At 35.9% G+C, this 18,742-nt stretch overlaps 2 protein-coding genes across 2 annotated transcripts in view; one reads left to right on the forward strand and one right to left on the reverse strand.

Annotated features, from left to right (window-relative positions):
• LOC147353154 (uncharacterized) overlaps nt 1-18,742 on the forward strand; it is an 82,463-nt gene that overhangs the window by 60,853 nt on the left and 2,868 nt on the right. The gene's annotated exons all lie outside the window — the stretch shown is intronic.
• ITFG1 (integrin alpha FG-GAP repeat containing 1) overlaps nt 1-18,742 on the reverse strand; it is a 308,752-nt gene that overhangs the window by 44,152 nt on the left and 245,858 nt on the right. Inside the window, exons 13-14 of the mRNA XM_086350567.1 lie at nt 13,807-13,850; nt 6,410-6,488 (exon numbers count right to left, since the gene is read on the reverse strand). Coding sequence (XP_086206693.1) covers nt 6,410-6,488; nt 13,807-13,850 — 123 coding nt within the window. The remainder of the gene's footprint in view (nt 1-6,409; nt 6,489-13,806; nt 13,851-18,742) is intronic.

The raw sequence follows: 18,742 nt of genomic DNA on the forward strand, positions 1-18,742 counted from the left end.
TGAGAGTGGCTTTCAAACATTTTTGACCACAGTCCACAATAAAAACTAAGTTTCATGTCATCACCACTTATGAACACAAACACATACTAAAACTTTCATGAAACAACACTAATGTGGGATACTTTTGATATTTTTTACCTTTTATTCTATTAAATATAAAGTCCTTATCAAAAGTCATTAAAATCATTTCATGACCCACTAGTGAGTAGTGACCTTAGCTGCTCTTTAAGAAAACCAGGGCTATTTACGTGGTCGTTCTCTTCCTAGAGTAGAAAGTACTCTACAAGTGGGGCAGGATGGGTTGGAAGGTATGGCTTAACCAATTTCTTTAGATTCCAACATGCCTGAAAAGTGAAAGTGAAAGTTGCTCAGTCATGTCTGACTCTGTGACCCCATGGACTGTAGCCTGCCGGGTTCCTCTGTCTGTGGAATTCTCCAGGCCAGAATACTGGAGAGGGTTACCATTCCCTTCTTCAGGTGGTCTTCCCAACCCAGGGATCAAACCCAGGTCTCTCGCACTGCAGGCAGATTCTTTACCATCTGAGCCATCAGAGAAGCCCATCAACATGCTTAATTAACATTTAAAGTAGAAATTTCATCCTTTAAAATTTGGCATAGGTTTTCACAATAGTACTTCCTTAATTAACTGCTACTTCCCTGTTTAGAATGTATATTTATGCATGAAATATAGCATATGGTTAAAATATTTATGATTATTTATTAACATATTTCTCAAATTAAATATATTTCTCATAGCAACATATGATCAGTGTACTAAACTAAAATGCAAAAACTACATAAAGAAAATCCCACAACCAAAAGATAATCCTAGTAACATTTCTATATGTCATTTTATTTTTATATTTTCCCTACACATGGGTATACTAAAAACATCTACACTCATACAATTTAGATTATGCACACAGATATGCCTCCTTCCCAAGTGTTAGACCCTAAACATCTGTTCATTTCATCAAAAATTATTCTAAAATATTTCATAGGCTGGAAACTATAATAAAATGTCATAATTTATTATTTCTCTATTTTTGGACATTTAGATTTTCCCAGTTTGCTACTGCCTTTTATTTTTGGCCATGAAAATGTATGCATTTATTTGACTTATTCATTCAGTTGTATTTGTTTTTCTATAGATATTTTCTCCTTTGTTTTTATGCTTACAGATTCCTTCCCAGTGTAGGGAAGAATTTAATGGAGTGAGAATAAACCCGAAGTTCCATTTTTGTTTTGGGCAATCACATTAGGGAAATACTGTTCCATTCGCTTAAAAAAACAGCAAGGAGTAGTAAATATCACTGAATGGGTTTTTAACATCTAATTAGATATATTACTAGGTATCAATGCCTGGCTTGTAACAGAAGTTCAATAAATATATATTGTGAACAACAATCCCTATTAAAAATTTTTTTTCTGTATCTAATTTTAAGAGTATTTTGGTAGGTTTAAATTTGCATAAAATTTACCTTAAAAAAAAAAAAAGCACTAAAAGTAGTAAATAGTTATGAAAATCTAACAAATAGGACGTGAATCTCTTGAAATCTTGCTCTCCCAAGATAAATGTTAACAATTTGATGAGTATTTTTCTAGATTTTTTCCTGTGAAGTATTATTCATTTAAGCACACTAAAATATATCAAATATATCTTTAGTTATCTTTACAGTTGGGAAAAAAGGAGCAAATTATCCAGTTACTGTATCCATATGTAAAACAATTTCACAGGAAACTAGAACTAAAAAGAATGAAATTTTGCCATTTGCAACAACAAGGATGGACTTTGAGGGTATTATGCTTTACAAATATGTAAAGTTTAAAAATAAAATAAAAATAAAAAAAAAATCTTCATTAAAAAAAATAAAATAAAAGACATAAACAAGGAAAATAAAAAAAAAAGAAATAAGTCATAGAAAGACAAATACTGTGTTTTTACTTATATGGAGTCTAAAAAATAGAACAAACGAATACAACAAAAGAGAAACAGACTTATAGATACAGAGTACAAACTAGTGGTTACCAGAGGGACATGGAGAAGCAAAGGCAACCCACTCCAGTATTCTTGCGTGGAGAATCCCATGGACAGAGGAGCCTGATGGGCTACAGTGCATGGGGTCACAAGAGTCGGACACAACTTAGCAACTAAACCACTATCACCACCAGAGGGAAGAGCAGTGAGGTGACGGGCAATAGAGGGGATGGGAATTAAAAGTTAAGAACAACTAGGTATAAAACAAATAAGATACACGGATATAATGTTCAGCACAGGAAATATAACCAATATTTTAGAACAACTTTAAGTGAAATATAATGTATAAAAATACTGCATAACTATATTGTACTCCTGAAATTAATATAACACTAAGTATAGTTGACTTAGTGTTATATATATATATATATATATATATATATAACTATACCTCAATTTAAAAAATCCTAATTTTAATCTATAACTAGCTATATGGACATGAAAAGATTTAAATAATATATTATTATATGAAAAAAAAGAAGACAGGTCTTTAAAAAACTGATCTACCCTTATGAAAATAAAGAAATTTCCCCCATTTTAAACCATCAGTACATTCCTGTGATAATCACCTGATTGATGGTCTTAAGAAATTCTTTCAAAATATAATTAAATGAATAGTATTTTTGATAGCATTTTTGATTGATAGCTTGCAAGTGGGCTAAATTTTGGGTTTTAGATATGCTGAGTTTGTATTGTTGTTGTTGCTCAGTCTCTAAGTCGTGTCTGAGTCCTTGTGACCCCATGGTCTACAGAACGCCAGGCTCCTCTCCCCTCCACTGTCTCCTGGAGTTTGTTCAAATTCATGCCCACTGAGTTGTTGCTATCTAACCACCTCTTCCTCTGCTGCCCCCTTCTCCTTTTGCCTTCAATCTTTCCCAGCATCACGGTCTTTTCCAATGAGTTCTTCATATCAGGTGGCCAGAGTACTGGAGTTTCAGCTTCAGCATCAGTCCTTCCAATGAATATTCAGGGTTGATTTCCTTTATGATTGACTGGTTTGATCTCCTTGCATTTCAAGAACTCTTAAGAGTCTTCTCCAACACCACAAATGGGAAGCATTACTTCTTCAGTGCTCAGCCTTCAGTGCTCTTCTGCTTCTGTTAGGTCTTTGCTGTTTCTGTCCTTTATTGTGCCCATCTTTGCATGAACTGTTCCCTTGGTATCTCCAAGTTTCTTGAAGAGATCTCTAGTCTTCCCCATTCTATTGTTTTCCTCTATTTCTTTGCATTGTTCATTTAAGGAGGCCTGTTTATTTCTCCTTGCTATTCTCTAGAACTCTGCAGTCAGTTGGGTATATCTTCCTTCTCCCTTGCTTTTGGTTTCTCTTCTTTCTAGAGCTATTGGTAAAGCCTCCTCAAACAACCACTTTGCCTTCTTGCATTTCTTTTTCTCTGGGATGGCTTTGGTCAGTGCCTCCTGTATAATGTTACATAGCTCCATACATAGTTCTTTAGGCACTCTGTCTACCAGATCTAATCCCCTGAATCTATTCATCACCTCCACTATATAAATGAAAGGGATTTAATTTAGGTCATACCTGAATGGCTTAGTGCTCTTCCCTGCTTTCAATTTAATGCCGAATTTTGCAATAAAGAGCTCACGATCTGAGCCCCAATCATCTCCAGGTCTTGATTTTGCTGACTTTATATAAAGCTTCTCCATCTTCAGCTGCAAATAACATAATCAGTCTGATTTCTGTATTGCCCACCTGGTGATATCCATGTGTAGAGTCATCTTTTGGCTTATAGGAAATGTATATTTGCTATGATCAGCATGTTCTCTTGACAAAACTCTATTATTCTTTGCCCTGCTTCATTTTGTGCTCCATGGCCAAACTTGCTTGTTATTCTGGGTATCTCTTGACTTACTACTTTTGCATTCCAATCCCCTGTGATGAAAAGGACACCAAAGGACATTTATTGTTAGATCTAACTGATGTAGGTCTTCAGAGAACTGGTCAACTTCAGTTTCTTCGGCATTAATGGTTGGGGCACAGACTTGTAATGCTGACTGTGATGCTGAATGGTTTGCCTTGGAAATGAACCGAGATCATTCTGTTGTTTTTGAGACTGCACCCAAATACTGTGTTTAGGACTCTTTTGTTGACTCTGAGGCCTACTCCATTTCTTCTAAGGGATTCTTGCCCACAGTAGTAGATACAATGGTTCCCTGAATTAAATTCGTCCATTTTCATCCATTTTAGTTCACTGATTTTAAGATGTTGATGTTCCCTCTTGCCATCTCCTGCGTGACCACATCCCATTTACCTTGTTTAATGAACCTAATGTTCCAGGTTCCTATGCAGTATTGTTTTTACAGCATTGGACTGTATTTTCACCACCATCATTTTCACATCCACAACTGACATTCTTTCTGCTTTGGCCCAGTCGTTTCATTCTTTCTGGAACTATTAGTAATTGCCCTACGCTCTTTCCAAGAAGCATACTGTACACCTTCTGACCTGGGGGCCTCATCTTCCGGTGTCATATCTTTTTGCTTTTTGATCCACTCCAGTAGTCTCCGGATTGGAGTGGCAAGACTACTGGAGTGGATTGCCATTTCCTCCTCCAGTGAAGCATGTTTTGTTGGAACTCTTCACTGTGACCCATCCATCTTGGGTGTCCCTGCACAGCATGGGTAATAGTTTCATTGAGTTATGGCAGCCCCTTTGCCATGACAAGGCTGTGATCCATACAAGAGTGGCTTTGTAAACTAGCGATAAAATTATATCAGCTTTATGAAGTTATATTAGCTTCATAACATGAATGAATAACTTCATCTTTTTCTGCATTCTGAAACATTTAATCTAGAACTGAAATTATCAGCATCTTGAAAGTCTAAAAGAGGGACTTCCCTGGTGGTGCAGTGGTTGAGAATCTGCCTTCTGGTGCAGGGGACGTGGGTTCAGGCCCTGATCATGGAACCAGGACCGCACATGCTGTGGGGCAGCTGTGATACCATCACAGAGCCCATGCTCTCTGGAGCAAGTGCACCACGGTGTGCCACACCAAGGCCCAGTGCAGGCAAAAGTAAAATAAATACTTTTTAAAAAAGAAGTCTAAAAGAGTTCGCTGATAAAAAATAAAACCAGTTTGTCCTGGAATCTATTGTATAGTTTAATATACGTATGTTTTAAAGTGTAAATAAGTAATTTATTCAAATCATCTATATCCAGATTGTTTCTCTGACTGACAGTGGTGTATCAACATATTTGACTATACAATTGACTCTTGAATAACACAAGTTTGAACTGCTCAGGTCTGCTCATATGCAGATTTTTCTCAATAGTAATACTACAGTACTACAGAATGCACACTTGGCTGAACTGAAGGATATGGAGGAATTGGGCCCAACTATAGATCACAGGCAGGGTTTCCAGCCGCACAGGGTCGGCGTGCCTGACCTCCCGTGTTGTCCAGGGGTAGACTGTGATTGAGTTTGTCAGTTTCTCCTTGACTTTTTCAGTTCTTGTTTTATGGAATGTTTCTGTGCTGATGAAGTAGCATGATGACAGTGTTAAATGTGTACAATTAGCTTAAAATGAAGTACACTCTGGCATATTTAATAAAATTGTATAAAATGAAAATTGCCATATAATGAGTTCTTTTTAATTTAGTTCATTTAAAAATGGAGGAGTAACAATAACTCTGTTTACATGTACTTCTTCACGGTTAGGACTTTAGCAGTCTCAAAGAAGCATACGTGTATGTTAGGATTCCTTTTCCTTCTTAGAGAATTGAACTGTTTGGACCTTATCTCAGTCAGCTAAGCCATCTGTTAAGATCAGACATCCTTTGCTTTGTATTATTTCCCATTTGCTTTGATTGCATTTCCCTTTATTCAAATGTAAAACAAGATTTTTCTTTATAGTCACATATCAAAACAATTTACATATTATATAAATTTGTATAATATTCCAGTTTCTATTCGACATATAAAAAAACTAGGATTAATATAGTAGATTGAATTCCTAATTTTTACTTCTTTTAAGATGAGCTCTGTTAACAAATTCACCACTTTGATCAAGATGTCTCAAGTAATCATTCCTAATCTCTGTTACTTCAACTGAAAAATAAGGACAATGATTTGGCTCCATACAATAGGCATATATAAAGAATTTAGTTTTAATATATTTGTCATGAGGACTTTTTGTAATCTACTGATGTAAGTATACAGAAAGACAAAGTATAATATAAAAAGTGAAGATTTTATAAAGAGTGTGAAAACACAACGAAATTTTTGCCATTCAGTTTACTTTGTTAATATGTGGTTGGCCAAAAAGTTTGTTTGGGTTTTTCTGGAAGATGTTACAAAATTTTTGGCCAACCCAATATACTGATTAAATGTACTGTTATGCATATCTAGTCTTACCTGAACCATTTTTGAGATAGCCATTTGCATCTACAGTTGTATACATGATGTAAGGTCCAGGTTGATTTACTCCAAAGGGCTACAATAAAAAAGAAATAGTTAAGCCTTGGAAAGTAATTGCATCATCGGAAGTTTCAGGCAAATCTATTACAAAAAGTAAATACTTCTATATAAAATTCTTACATATTAGATAGCAGTTAGAGAACATGTTCATAAATAGATAACCAGTGTTATGGTTATTAAAAACCTTGTATTAGTAGAAAATGCTTAACTTTAAATGATTTGATAATTTTATTTATATAGTTCATTGATTTTATTGGATAGTTCTAAAATCTAATAATGTCTCTTCCTTATTACATAAAGATGAATATTTTAGGAAGAATTTTCTTTACTACTTTTGGTCCCACCTTAAGTAGTTTTATTATGACATTTCTGTTGACTATAGCATTGCTTTTCCCTTCAGGAATGAACTGGAATAGTTTATATTTTCCCAGTAAATATAAATAAAATCCATCCATTGTAATCCTAATAGAATAAAAAATACTGATGAGTTGTTCTAAAACATTTTATATCCTGCACTAGACTTAGAGAATACATTCTTTTCCAGTTAAGGAAGATGTGAGTTTTATCATATATATAAATGTTAAAATATATTTGGTTATGCCTCTTTTAAATTTCTATGTAAATGGAACCATACTTTATGTATCCTTCTGTGACTGTTTAAAAAATACATTAATGTGAGACTCATCCATGATTAAGCATGTACTATAGTTCAAGGTTGTATTCTACTGCATGATTATAGCATAAATATTTTTCATTCTTTTGCTGATCAACACTTGTTTCCATTTTCTTTGGCCATGAGAAACATAGCATTCTTATGTATGTCACCTGATGCACAGGTGGGGAGTACTCCACTGCATGATTATAGCACAAATATTTTTCATTCTTTTGTTGATCAACACTCATTTCCATTTTTTTTGCCATGATAAACATGGCATTCTTATATATGTCACCCAATGCATAAATACAAACATTTATCACTTCTACTAGCTGTAAATTACTTCACATGCTTAGTAACAAACATCACTAATGTGATATATACTTAACACAAAATATTTCATCTCTTATGGGTTTGTTTCTTTGGAATGGTGAATGCCCTTTAATATTTTAAACCTGTCTCATTGCAGTGAGGCTTGGAGATAATACTTGTGAGACTATATTTATCACAGTGTTGTAACCTCAGATTCATTTTATTACCCATGGTCTAGTTTCTGTACTGGAAGACTGGTATCTTAGGCTATAAGTACTGTATTTTGTGAACCTTCCCAATTAAATTCCTGAATATTTTTTTCTAATTCACATTTGGAAATTTCATACTCCTATCTATACTATCTTATTTTACAGATTTTATAAGTTTTTTCTTTTCTCCTATAGTCAATTAAAAAAAATCATATAAACAAGTCTCTGTTATGAGGCCTAGAGCTGAAATTAACTTCCCACCATGCACCAGTCACTCTGACATTGAAAAACAAGAATCCAGAAATCCAGACATGATTCCTCCATATAACAGTTCTCAAAGTGTGGCACAAGGACCCCTGGAGTCCAAAAACCCCATTGGTAACAAGTGTGGGTAATCAGCAGCAACACTAAGGAACAAAATAGCAAAATGGCAGACATAAACCTACCTTACTAGTAATTATAGTAAATGTAAATAGATTAAACACTGCTATCAAAAGGCAGAGATGAGCAGGATAGAACAACATCTTCCAAGTATATGCTGTCTATAAAAGACACACTTTAAAAACAAATGTTTTTACAACAAATAGGTTGAAAGTAAAAGCATGGAAAAGATGTACCATGGAAACAGTAACCAAATAAGAGCTGGAGTAGCCATATTAATATCAGACAAAACAGACTTTAACATAAAAATGTTATTGGAGACATAAAATGGGAGTTTATAATGACTAAAGAGTCAATGCATCAAGAAGACAAAATTATAAACATAAATGTGCCTAATTGAGTTCTCAAATATATGAGGTATTGATGGTCGAAATAGATAACAACAGGGGATACTCTTAGAATTACTAATAATTCACTAGTGTCATTAATGGATAGACCAATGAAGCAAAGACTTGGCCAACACTAGAATAGATTTTGTAGATTAGAACACTCCTCAACTTTAGCAGAACACATACTCTTCTCAAACATACAAGGAACATTCTCTAAGGGGAAACATACACTAGACCATAAAACAAGTTCCAATCAAGGTAAAAGTACTGAAATTTTTACAGTTTGTTCTCTCACCACAACAGAATTGAACTTGAAATCAGTAACAGAGCCCACACACAACAATGAGGAGCTTTTGCACTGCAATGAAGACTCAGTGTGGCCAAACAAAACAAAACAAAAACAACCACAGAAAGAAACATGAGAAATTAATAAATGAGTGGAAATTAAACAACAGACTTCTAAATAACCAGTAAGTTATGTGACAGAGTTGGAAAAATTCACTGATATAGCTTCAAATTCCACATTACAACTAACTTAAGTAACTGCCACTGTTGAATTTCGGGAAATTATTATTTAATAAAACAGAGGTTAACATGTAATGGTTTTATTGTTTTAAAATGATTTAATAGAAATACTTAAAATTGTTCCAGTTTTAATTTCAAATAGAAAACTGATAAACAAAACTCACATAAGAACAACTACTTGGAGTCTTCAGATTAAGAAGTTTTGAGAACTGCTGCTCTGTACTATGTACATATGAGTAATTCAATCTTTACTCTGCATTACCATTGGATATGATATGACTGATACCTGAGCCTATGTGTTTGGTTTCTTACCCTTTGGGAGGCATGCATGCTCAGCTGCTCAGTTGTGTCTGACTCTTTGCCATCCCATGGACTGCAGCCCACCAGGCTCCTCTGTCCATGGGATTTTCCTGGCATGAATACTGGAGTTGGTTGCCATTTCCTCCTCCAGGGGATCTTCCTGACCCAGGGACTGAACCTGCATCTCCTGCACTGGCAGGAGGATTCTTTACCACTGAGTCACTGGGAAAGCCCTCTTACCCCTTATATCATAGCATTTAACATGTTTTAGGAATCACAGCTTATTGGGAGCAGAAGCCCAGAAGCAGAAGAGTGAAATTAGAACCAGTACTGGGAGGAACACTTAAACTGTGATTGAAACATTGCTGGAGAATCAGTGTGAACTAGTTTGAGAGTTCCTATTTAACCTGTAGAGGAGGGCAAGCTGAGAAGCACTTGTGCAAGTCACAGCTTAGGGACACAGGTTCACTAAAGTCTGAGATTTAATCAGAGGATTATAGGATGCTTTTCCTACCATAGTTTTATACTTCACCACCACATCAATTGGGTTGCTAATAATGAGATTACAGTTAAAAGATCTGAAGACCTCTGATCCCTTTAAGAGAAGTCTGTAGGGTGACACAAAGACAATAGAGACAAAAACAAAGATGCTAGAGGGAACTTCTGTCTCTTGACAGCAGAGCTACTGCAAACAGTAACACAGTCTTAGCTCCTAGCAGATAAACATAAATCCTCATCGTGAAGGCTGATCTACCACAGTTCCTTTCACCCAATACCTCATGTCTGGCTCTCAACAAAAATTTCAAAGCATGCTAAAAGGCAGAGAACAAAGTGTGAGTAGACAAAGCAAGCATCAGAAGCAGACTCAGATATGGCAGGAATGCTGGATTTATCAGACCAGAAATTAAAATAACTGATTAATATGATAACACCTCTAATGGAAAAAAGTAGACAATATGCAATAAAAGATTGTTAATATAGGCAGAGAGATGGAAATGCCAAGAAAGAATCTAAAGGAAATGGTAGAAATAAAAAATACTGCAGCCTTATGGACTCTGGGAGAGGGAGAGGGTGGGAAGATTTGGGAGAATGGCATTGAAACATGTATAATATCATGTAAGAAACGAGTTGCCAGTCCAGGTTCGATGCAGGATACTGGATGCTTGGGGCTAGTGCACTGGGACGACCCAGAGGGATGGTATGGGGAGGGAGGAGGGAGGAGGGTTCAGGATGGGGAACACATGTATACCTGTGGCGGATTCATTTTGATATTTGGCAAAACTAATACAATTATGTAAAGTTTAAAAATAAAATAAAATTAAAAAAAAATAGATCCAAACCACGTAAAAAAATAAATAAATAAAAAATAAAGACTTTAAAGTTTGGAAGAAACAAACAAACAAACAAAAAATACTGCAATAGAAATGAAAAATGCGTTTGATGGGCTCATCAGTAGACTGGATACAGATGAGGAAAGGATCAGCAAGCCTGAAGATATATCAATAGAAACTTCCAAAACTGAATTGCAAAGAGAAAAACTAATGAAAATTTGGAACAGACTATCTAAGAACTGTGGGACAGTTATCGAAGGTATAACATATGTATTGTGGGACTACCAAAAGGAAATGGGAAAAAAGAACAAGAAATATTTGAGGAAATAATATAAGAATTTTCCAAAATTAGTGACAGAAACCAAACCACAGATCCAGGAAGTTTTTAGAAAATACCAAACAGGAAAAATACCTAAAAACCTATATCTATACATTATCACACTCAAATCAGTAGAAAATCAAAGACAAAGAGAAAATCCTGAAAGTACCCTAAGAAAAGGTGTCCAGAAATCCATGTAACACTATGATACAATTAGAAATACTCATTTGAGGTTCACGACAATGAGTCAGTGGTGGTGACAACATTCAGGGCTGTTTATTTTTCTTTAGAAATGCCTAATAGCCTAGAGCTGGGAGTGAACAAAACAGACAGTTGGATTAACCCAGGGGTGTAACTTTGCCAGGCAGGTAGAGTAAAAGCATAGTGCTTTATGGGAGTTAAACATGGTGGCACTGAGATTTCAAAAGTAAAACATTTCTGGTAGATAAGGTTTATCATTATAGTGGTAAAGAATCCACCTGCAAGTCAGGAGAAGCAGGTAGCCACGGGTTTGATCTTGGGTTGGGAAGATCCCCTAGAGGAGGAGATGGCAACCCACTCCAGTATTCTTGCTGGGAAAATCCCATGGACAGAGGAGCCAGGTGGGCCACAGCGCACAGAGTTGCAAAGAGTTGGACATCAGTCGATTGAGCGACTGAACACAAAGCAAACAAAGCACAAGGTTAGACATGGGAGTGAGTAGCTAAAGTTGAATGAAAATGAAGGAATCTGGAAATAAAGAAATTTGGGTGAGACTAATTGCTGACTTAAATATTCTTTCCTCTCTCCATGTATCAGACAGGTTGCCTGTAGCAGCTGGGAATATATAGGCAGCAGAACAGTATTTATTCAATTCATGATTTAACTCAAGTGGTAAGAATACCATATGGTATGCACCTTTTCCTCTTAGTCTCATACTGGGTCATATCTATCATAACATTTTCTACTATGATCAAGTGGATCTGATATCAAAGCAATATCAAGAAGGCCCACTTTATCATGAAATAAATAATTTCACAAGTGGGCATACGTTTGATATATGGAAAACTGGGGTAGAATAGTGTATATTTGTTTCTTTTAGTTTGCCACAAAATTGTGATCACTGATAAGTGGGGAAGGAAAATGATAGATGTGAAGGGCAGTTCAATAGGATCTGAACTTCAAATAAAGTAATCAATGAGTGAGTGGGAGGCAGGTGTATCACCTGCAGAAAAGCCCAAAGGTGCTGGACTGCTAAGATGACCACTGTAAGAGCCGCTTTGCATGCTGCACTTTACTTACGTGACTTTCTCAATGACTCTGTTCTCCTAAATTTAAGATATGGAGAATGGGAGCACTAGTGATCTCAGAAATATAACCTGCCTTAAGCGAACGGCCTTTTCTACCAATTTTTCTGCTAAAACTTTGCTTGACTAGGGTAATGAAAGAGCCACATGATGGGACTATCAGAGAAAAGAGGAACAAAGGGTCTGAATGTTTCACAAACTGGGTAGACAATTCTTGAATAGCCAAGTTAATCTTTGGCCTCCAGTTAGTCAGACTTGAACTTAATTAAAAAAAAACAGACATTATTTTTATTAGCAGTTTCAGATTCACAGCAAAATTAAGTGCAAAGTTTTCCAAGAATTCCCATGTACCCTCTGCATCTCTCCTCCTCAGACCTCCCCTTCGATATGTCCACATTTTTGATATGAAAGCAGATATGTCTGACCAGGTACTCATGTGGTACTCATAGTGGCTGTGGTGACAGACGTCCCCTTTAGGAGTGAGACAGTATTCCCTGAGCTGCTCCAAGTATTGGTTGAGGATAGCTCACAGCTGAGTTCTTAACCTAAAAATTGTTCTCAGCCAAAGGGAGCTGGCCTGTACAAATTATAACCCCTTCCTGGGGACTGCCTGCATGCAATGTCTGATTGATGCAGAATACAAAGGCATGGCCCTTTTGCTTCAATCTGGGCCATCTTTGCTTCACAACTCACAGACCAACTTCTTCTGACAGTCTTCACTTCTCCAGAGGTCTTGCTCTCAAGAAGAATCTAGATTAAATCTTTGCATGCAAACCTCTGGGTCAGGGATTCCAAATGTGTTAAATATAGGACGTTTCCCAACCATACACAGGACGTTGATGATGAAGCAGTGCTTTAAAGGTGTGTTAAAAATATGAGGCTATAATCAGAATACCTAGTTCTGTGTTTTAGTTACACTATTTAATGGCTCTATGACTTTGGACAGTTTATTTCTCTGAGCCTCAAGTTTTCTCATCTTTAAATTCAGGGTAATTCCTTATGTAACAAAGGTTACTACAAGGACTCAAACAAGAATATACCAACACACACACACATACACACACCTGTGAATGCACTCATGCTTTTAAATAAAATTTAGTATTCTCATTACAATTTAAGTGAATTGACAGTTTCTTATTATTTTCACATTTTGTTATTTCATGGAAACATTCCACTAGACAGCAAGTCAATATTAAGATTATACCAAAAATCCATTACTTATCTACTATATGCTTGACCCTGTGCTATGAATGAGGTATTCAAAGATGGCACGGTTCTTGACCTCAAGGGATTACAGTCTGGGGAAATGCATTAAATATGAACAGATAAAGTGTGACCAAGTATTACACATGTGAAACGGCAGCAGGATGCCCAGAAATGATGGGAGCTGTGGTCATTTTTCCAAGTGTATCAGAGAAGACTCATTAAGGAAATAAACCTTGAGGTGAGAAAGTTTTTAGGAAAGGAACTTTATTCCTAGGAAACTTTACTTGAGCAATGAAGGACATTTTAATCACTTTTAAAAGTAACATCAATTTGATTTAGCCTATAACAACTATTTTGTGTGTATCTATCATGCAGAGAACTTTAACAGAAATATTTACAACTAAGAATTAAGGTTACTTACTGTTATCTTACGAGGACAGTCATTAGAACAGAGACCACTAAGAACTGTGGAAAAATTTAAAAAAGCCTGTTATTACTGTTATAATGTAAGCTTATATTTAAAGTGAGCTCTAATTTCCCCCTAAAATCTATTAATATGCCCTGTTGATTCATGATCACAAGTAAAAATCAACCCAGTTTCTTTAGATCTGAGTAAGTTAAATTTCTGTGTTCACTTTATGCCAGTTATTTCAAAAGCCTTTATTAAGCAGTTAAGCTGATGCCATTTTTGAAATATATAAGTGATATAGTTAATCATGGATATATAAGATACCTGTTGGCCCTGTTTCCCAGCTGGCTAGCTACATTCCAAGGATGACTTAGAATCTGACAGAGAAGTACAAACCAATTAAAACTTATATTGAAAAAAACCAAATAGAACATTTAATATTTCATATCTCAAACCAGATTGTTACCATTTATCTATTCAAATTTTCTGGGTCAAAGAATTTAGGCACCCTTGATAACCTTTATGGAAAACGTAACTATATATGCCAGCAAATTTGGAAGACTCAGCAGTGGCCACAGGACTGGAAAAGGTCAGTTTTTATTCCAATCCCAAAGAAGGGCAATGCCAAAGAATGTTCAAACTACCACACAATTGTGCTAATTTCACATGCTAGCATGGTAATGCTCAAAATCCTTCAAGACCAGCTTCAACAGCATGTGAACTGAGAACTTACAGATGTACAAGACAAACTAGATTCAGAAAAGGCATAGGAACCAGAGATCAAATTGCCAACATCCACTGGATCATAGAAAGAGCACAGGAATTGCAGAACAACATCTGCTTCACTGACTACACTAAAGCCTTTGACTGTGTGGATCACAACAAACTGTGGAAAATTCTTCAAGAGATGGGAATAGCAGACCACCTTACCTGCCTCCTGAGAAACCTGTACTCAGGTCAAGAAGCAACAGTTAGAAACAGACATGAAACAACGGACTGGTTCAAAATTGGGAAAGGAGCATGTCAAGGCTGTATATATTGTCAACTTGCTTATTTCCATGGGGACACAAAAGAGTTGGACACAGCTGAGTGACTGAACAACCACCACAAAGGATATCTGAATATTCTTTCTATAACTAATATAAGCTTTGAAACATGACTATATTACTAGCACCTCATGCAAACGAATTTCTTTATAAGAGGGCACACTTTATGTGCTAGTAAATATTCTATATGTTATAAATTAAAGGAAAATAACTGATAATACCGCTCAGTAATGAACTGTATGAATAATAATTGTGATTACTGGCTAGTTTAAATATATCCATAGGAAAATGGTTCTATATGTTTATTCATATTCCACAAATGTGAAATGATAGTCATTCTAACAGAAGTCTTATACTTGGGAAGGGTATATAAAATGCAAAGGCATTAAACAATGAATGACATATTTCATCACAAAGGAAATCACCTGTTTATTTACTACAGAGCGTTTATATTAAATATGACCTGAGGAACCAGTGAAAAAAATATTTTATACCTCCAAATCAGTTTTTAATGTTTAAGTTCCTTACCCCAGCACAGTGCCTAGTTCTCACTCTCTTATTCTCACTCTATGACCTTAATTCTCCCTCTCCTTTTTAAAAATTAATTTATGTATTTTAATTGGAGGCTAATTACTTTACAATACTGTAGTGGTTTTTGCCATACATCGACATGAATCAGCCATGGGTTCAACTCTAGGCAGACATTAGTACTTATTTTTCACTTGTCCTAAAATGATTTCCCTAAGCCTTCATTAAAACATTATCTTGCTAAACAGTACACTATTTACTCACAAGTCTGTCTTTGTACCAGAATGAAAGTTCTGCATAATTTTTATCATGTTTTTAGGGCCTAGCCAAATGTATTTGCTCAATAAATGCTTGTTAGAAAAGGTAAAAGATGGATTATTCAATAAATGGTACTGGATAGTTGGCTACCTGGAGGAAAATAAAGTTAGACTTTGATTCATAACATGAAAATTACACTGGGCAAAGACAGTACTAATAAAGAACTCTTATGCTTCAGTTGGCTTCCCTGGTGGCTCAGAGGATAAAGCATCTGCCTGCAATGCAGGAGACCTGGGTTCAATCCCTGGGTTGGAAAGATCCCCTGGAGAAGGAAATGGCAATCCACTCCTGTATTCTTGCCCGGAGAATCCCATGGAGAGAGGAGCCTGGCGGGCTACAGTCCACGGGGTTACAAAGAGTCGGACATGACTGAGTGACTTCACACATGTGCTTCGGTAATAAGAAGCCAACCCAGTTAAAAAATGGGCGAAGGATCTGAATAGGAATTTCTCCAAAGATGATATAGAGATACAGAAAGCTCATGAAAAGACGCTCAGCATCATTAGTGATCAGGGAAATGTATAGCAAAATCACAAAGAAATGTACACAATTCACAATATCCATGAGGTGGAAACGACTCAAATGAATGTCCATTAGCAGATAAGTGAATCTGAGCACACTCTGGGAGGTAATGAAGGATAGGGAAGCCTGACATGCTGCAGTCCATGGGGTTGCAAAGAGTCAGACCTGACTGAGAGACTGAACAATAACAAGAGCGGCAGATGAATGAACAAACAAAGCTTGGTATACACTCAGAAGGAATATTATTCACTTTAAAAAGGGAAGAAATCCTGTCACATGTTATAACATGGATGAACTTTGAGGACATTATGCTAAGCAAGCCAGTCATCAAAAGACAAATACTGTATGATACCATGTAGATACCAAATACATGTAGATACCACTTACATGAGGTATCTAAGTGTCAAATTCAGAGAAAAAAAGTAGAATGGTGGTTGCCAGGGTTTAGGGGGAGGGAGAGGGGACAGCTGTTAAATGGGTGCAGAGTTTCAAATTTACAAGATGAAAAAGTTCTGGAATCTGGTTCACAACAATATAAATATACTTAACACTATTGAACACTTAAAAATGGTTACGACAGTAAATTTTATGTTGTTTTTTTTTTTTAACTGCACACACTAAAAGGTTAAGATTGTAAACAAACAAACCCATAATGAGATACTGGCTTCCCTGGTATCTCAGTGGTGAAGAATTCTCCTGCCAATGCAGAAGACCTGGGTTTGATCCCTGGGGAGATCCCCTGAGAAGGAAATGGCAACCCATTCCATATTCTTGCTTGGGAAACCTCACGGACAGAGGAGCTTAGTGGGCTACAGTCTTATGGGGTCGCAAAGAGTTGGACAAGACTTAGCAACTAAACAACAAACAAATGAGATACCATTTCTCACCCATTTTGTTGTTGTTCAGTCTCCAAGTTGTGTCTGACTCTTTGCGACCCCATGGACTGCAGCACACCAGGCTTCATACCCATTAGAATGGGTATGATTATAAAGTCAGATTACAAATTTGGGTGAAGATGTGGAGAAACTGGATACTCATACATTTCTATGGGAATGCAAAATGGTTCAGCTGCTTTGGAAATGGCAATTCCTTAAAAAGGTGAACAAAGAATCCCATTTAACCCAGCCATTCCATTCTTAGGTATATATCAAGAGGAATTAAAATATATGTCCACACAAAAACTTGTACATGAATGTTCACAACAGTATTATTCACGATAGCCAAAAAGTAGAAATCATCCAAATGTCTATCAACTGATGGATAAACAAAATGTGGAATATTCATATTGATATTTGACAATTCATGTGGATATTTGACAATTAAAAGGAATAAAGTGCTGATGCATGCTACATCAAAGATGGATCTTAAAAACATTATGGCAAGTGAAAGAAGTCAGTCACAAAAGACCGCATATTATATGACCCCATTTATATGACATATCCAGGACAGATAAATCTATGAATACAGAAAGTAGTGGCTGCCGAGGGCTGGGGCTGGGGGATTGATGGTGGCAGCTAAAGGGTACAGGGTTTCAGGATCATATGGTAGCTCTATTTTTAGTTTTTGCTATAATGAGTGAAGTCAGAGAAAGAAACATAATATGATATTGCTTATATGCAGTATCAAAAAAGAACTGGTACAAATGAACTTATTTACAAAACAGAAACAGACTCACAGACTTAGAGAACGAACCAGGAGAGCAGGGTGGGGGGGGCGGGGCGGGGCAGAGAGGGAAAGGGATAGAAAGTTTGGAATTGAGATGTACATACTGCTATACTAGGACCTACTGTCTAAGACCAGGAACTCTGCTCAATATTGTATAACAACCTAAATGGGAAAATTATTTGAAAAAGAATAGATACATGTATAACTAAATCAGTCTGCAGTACACATGAAACTATCACAACACTGTTAATCAACTATACTCTAGTATAAAATTAAAAATTTTTAAAGGGGTATAGGCTTCTTCTGTGGTGATGAAAATGTTTGTGGTGATATTGGCACAATTCTGTTAATATGCAAAAAGCCACTGAATTGTATACTTGAAATGGGCAAACGGTATGGTATGTAAATTACATTTCAATAAAGCTGTTACAAAATAAAAGATACCATAAAATTAAAAAAATGACAAGGGGCTATGAACTTTTAAAAAAAATACAAAGAGATACTTGCTAACATACAAAGAGCTTCTAGATATGGATGACGAGATGATAATCTAATAAAAACAAAGGATATAGAGAAGCAATATCCAGAAGAGAAAGTACAAATAATAAAAAAACCAGGATGAAAGATACTCAGCCTCACTAGTCAGGAAAAAAAAATCAATTTTATACCCTAACAGAAAGGAAAAAATGAAAGACCAATAAAAATGTCTGTAGGAAAAACAAAACCAAAGATAAATGATAAACTATGAAGAATATTTACAAAATATATCACAAAAGATTAATATATACTATGGTATAAATCATTAAGGAAATGAAAAAGGACAGACCCATTTATAGAAATAAAAGTACAAATGGCTCTTGAACATATGA

Source organism: Bos grunniens, chromosome 18 (assembly GCF_055505025.1).
Source record: "Bos grunniens cultivar Pamir isolate PY7600 chromosome 18, Bosgru_T2T1.0, whole genome shotgun sequence".
NCBI classification, from domain to species: domain Eukaryota; kingdom Metazoa; phylum Chordata; class Mammalia; order Artiodactyla; family Bovidae; genus Bos; species Bos grunniens.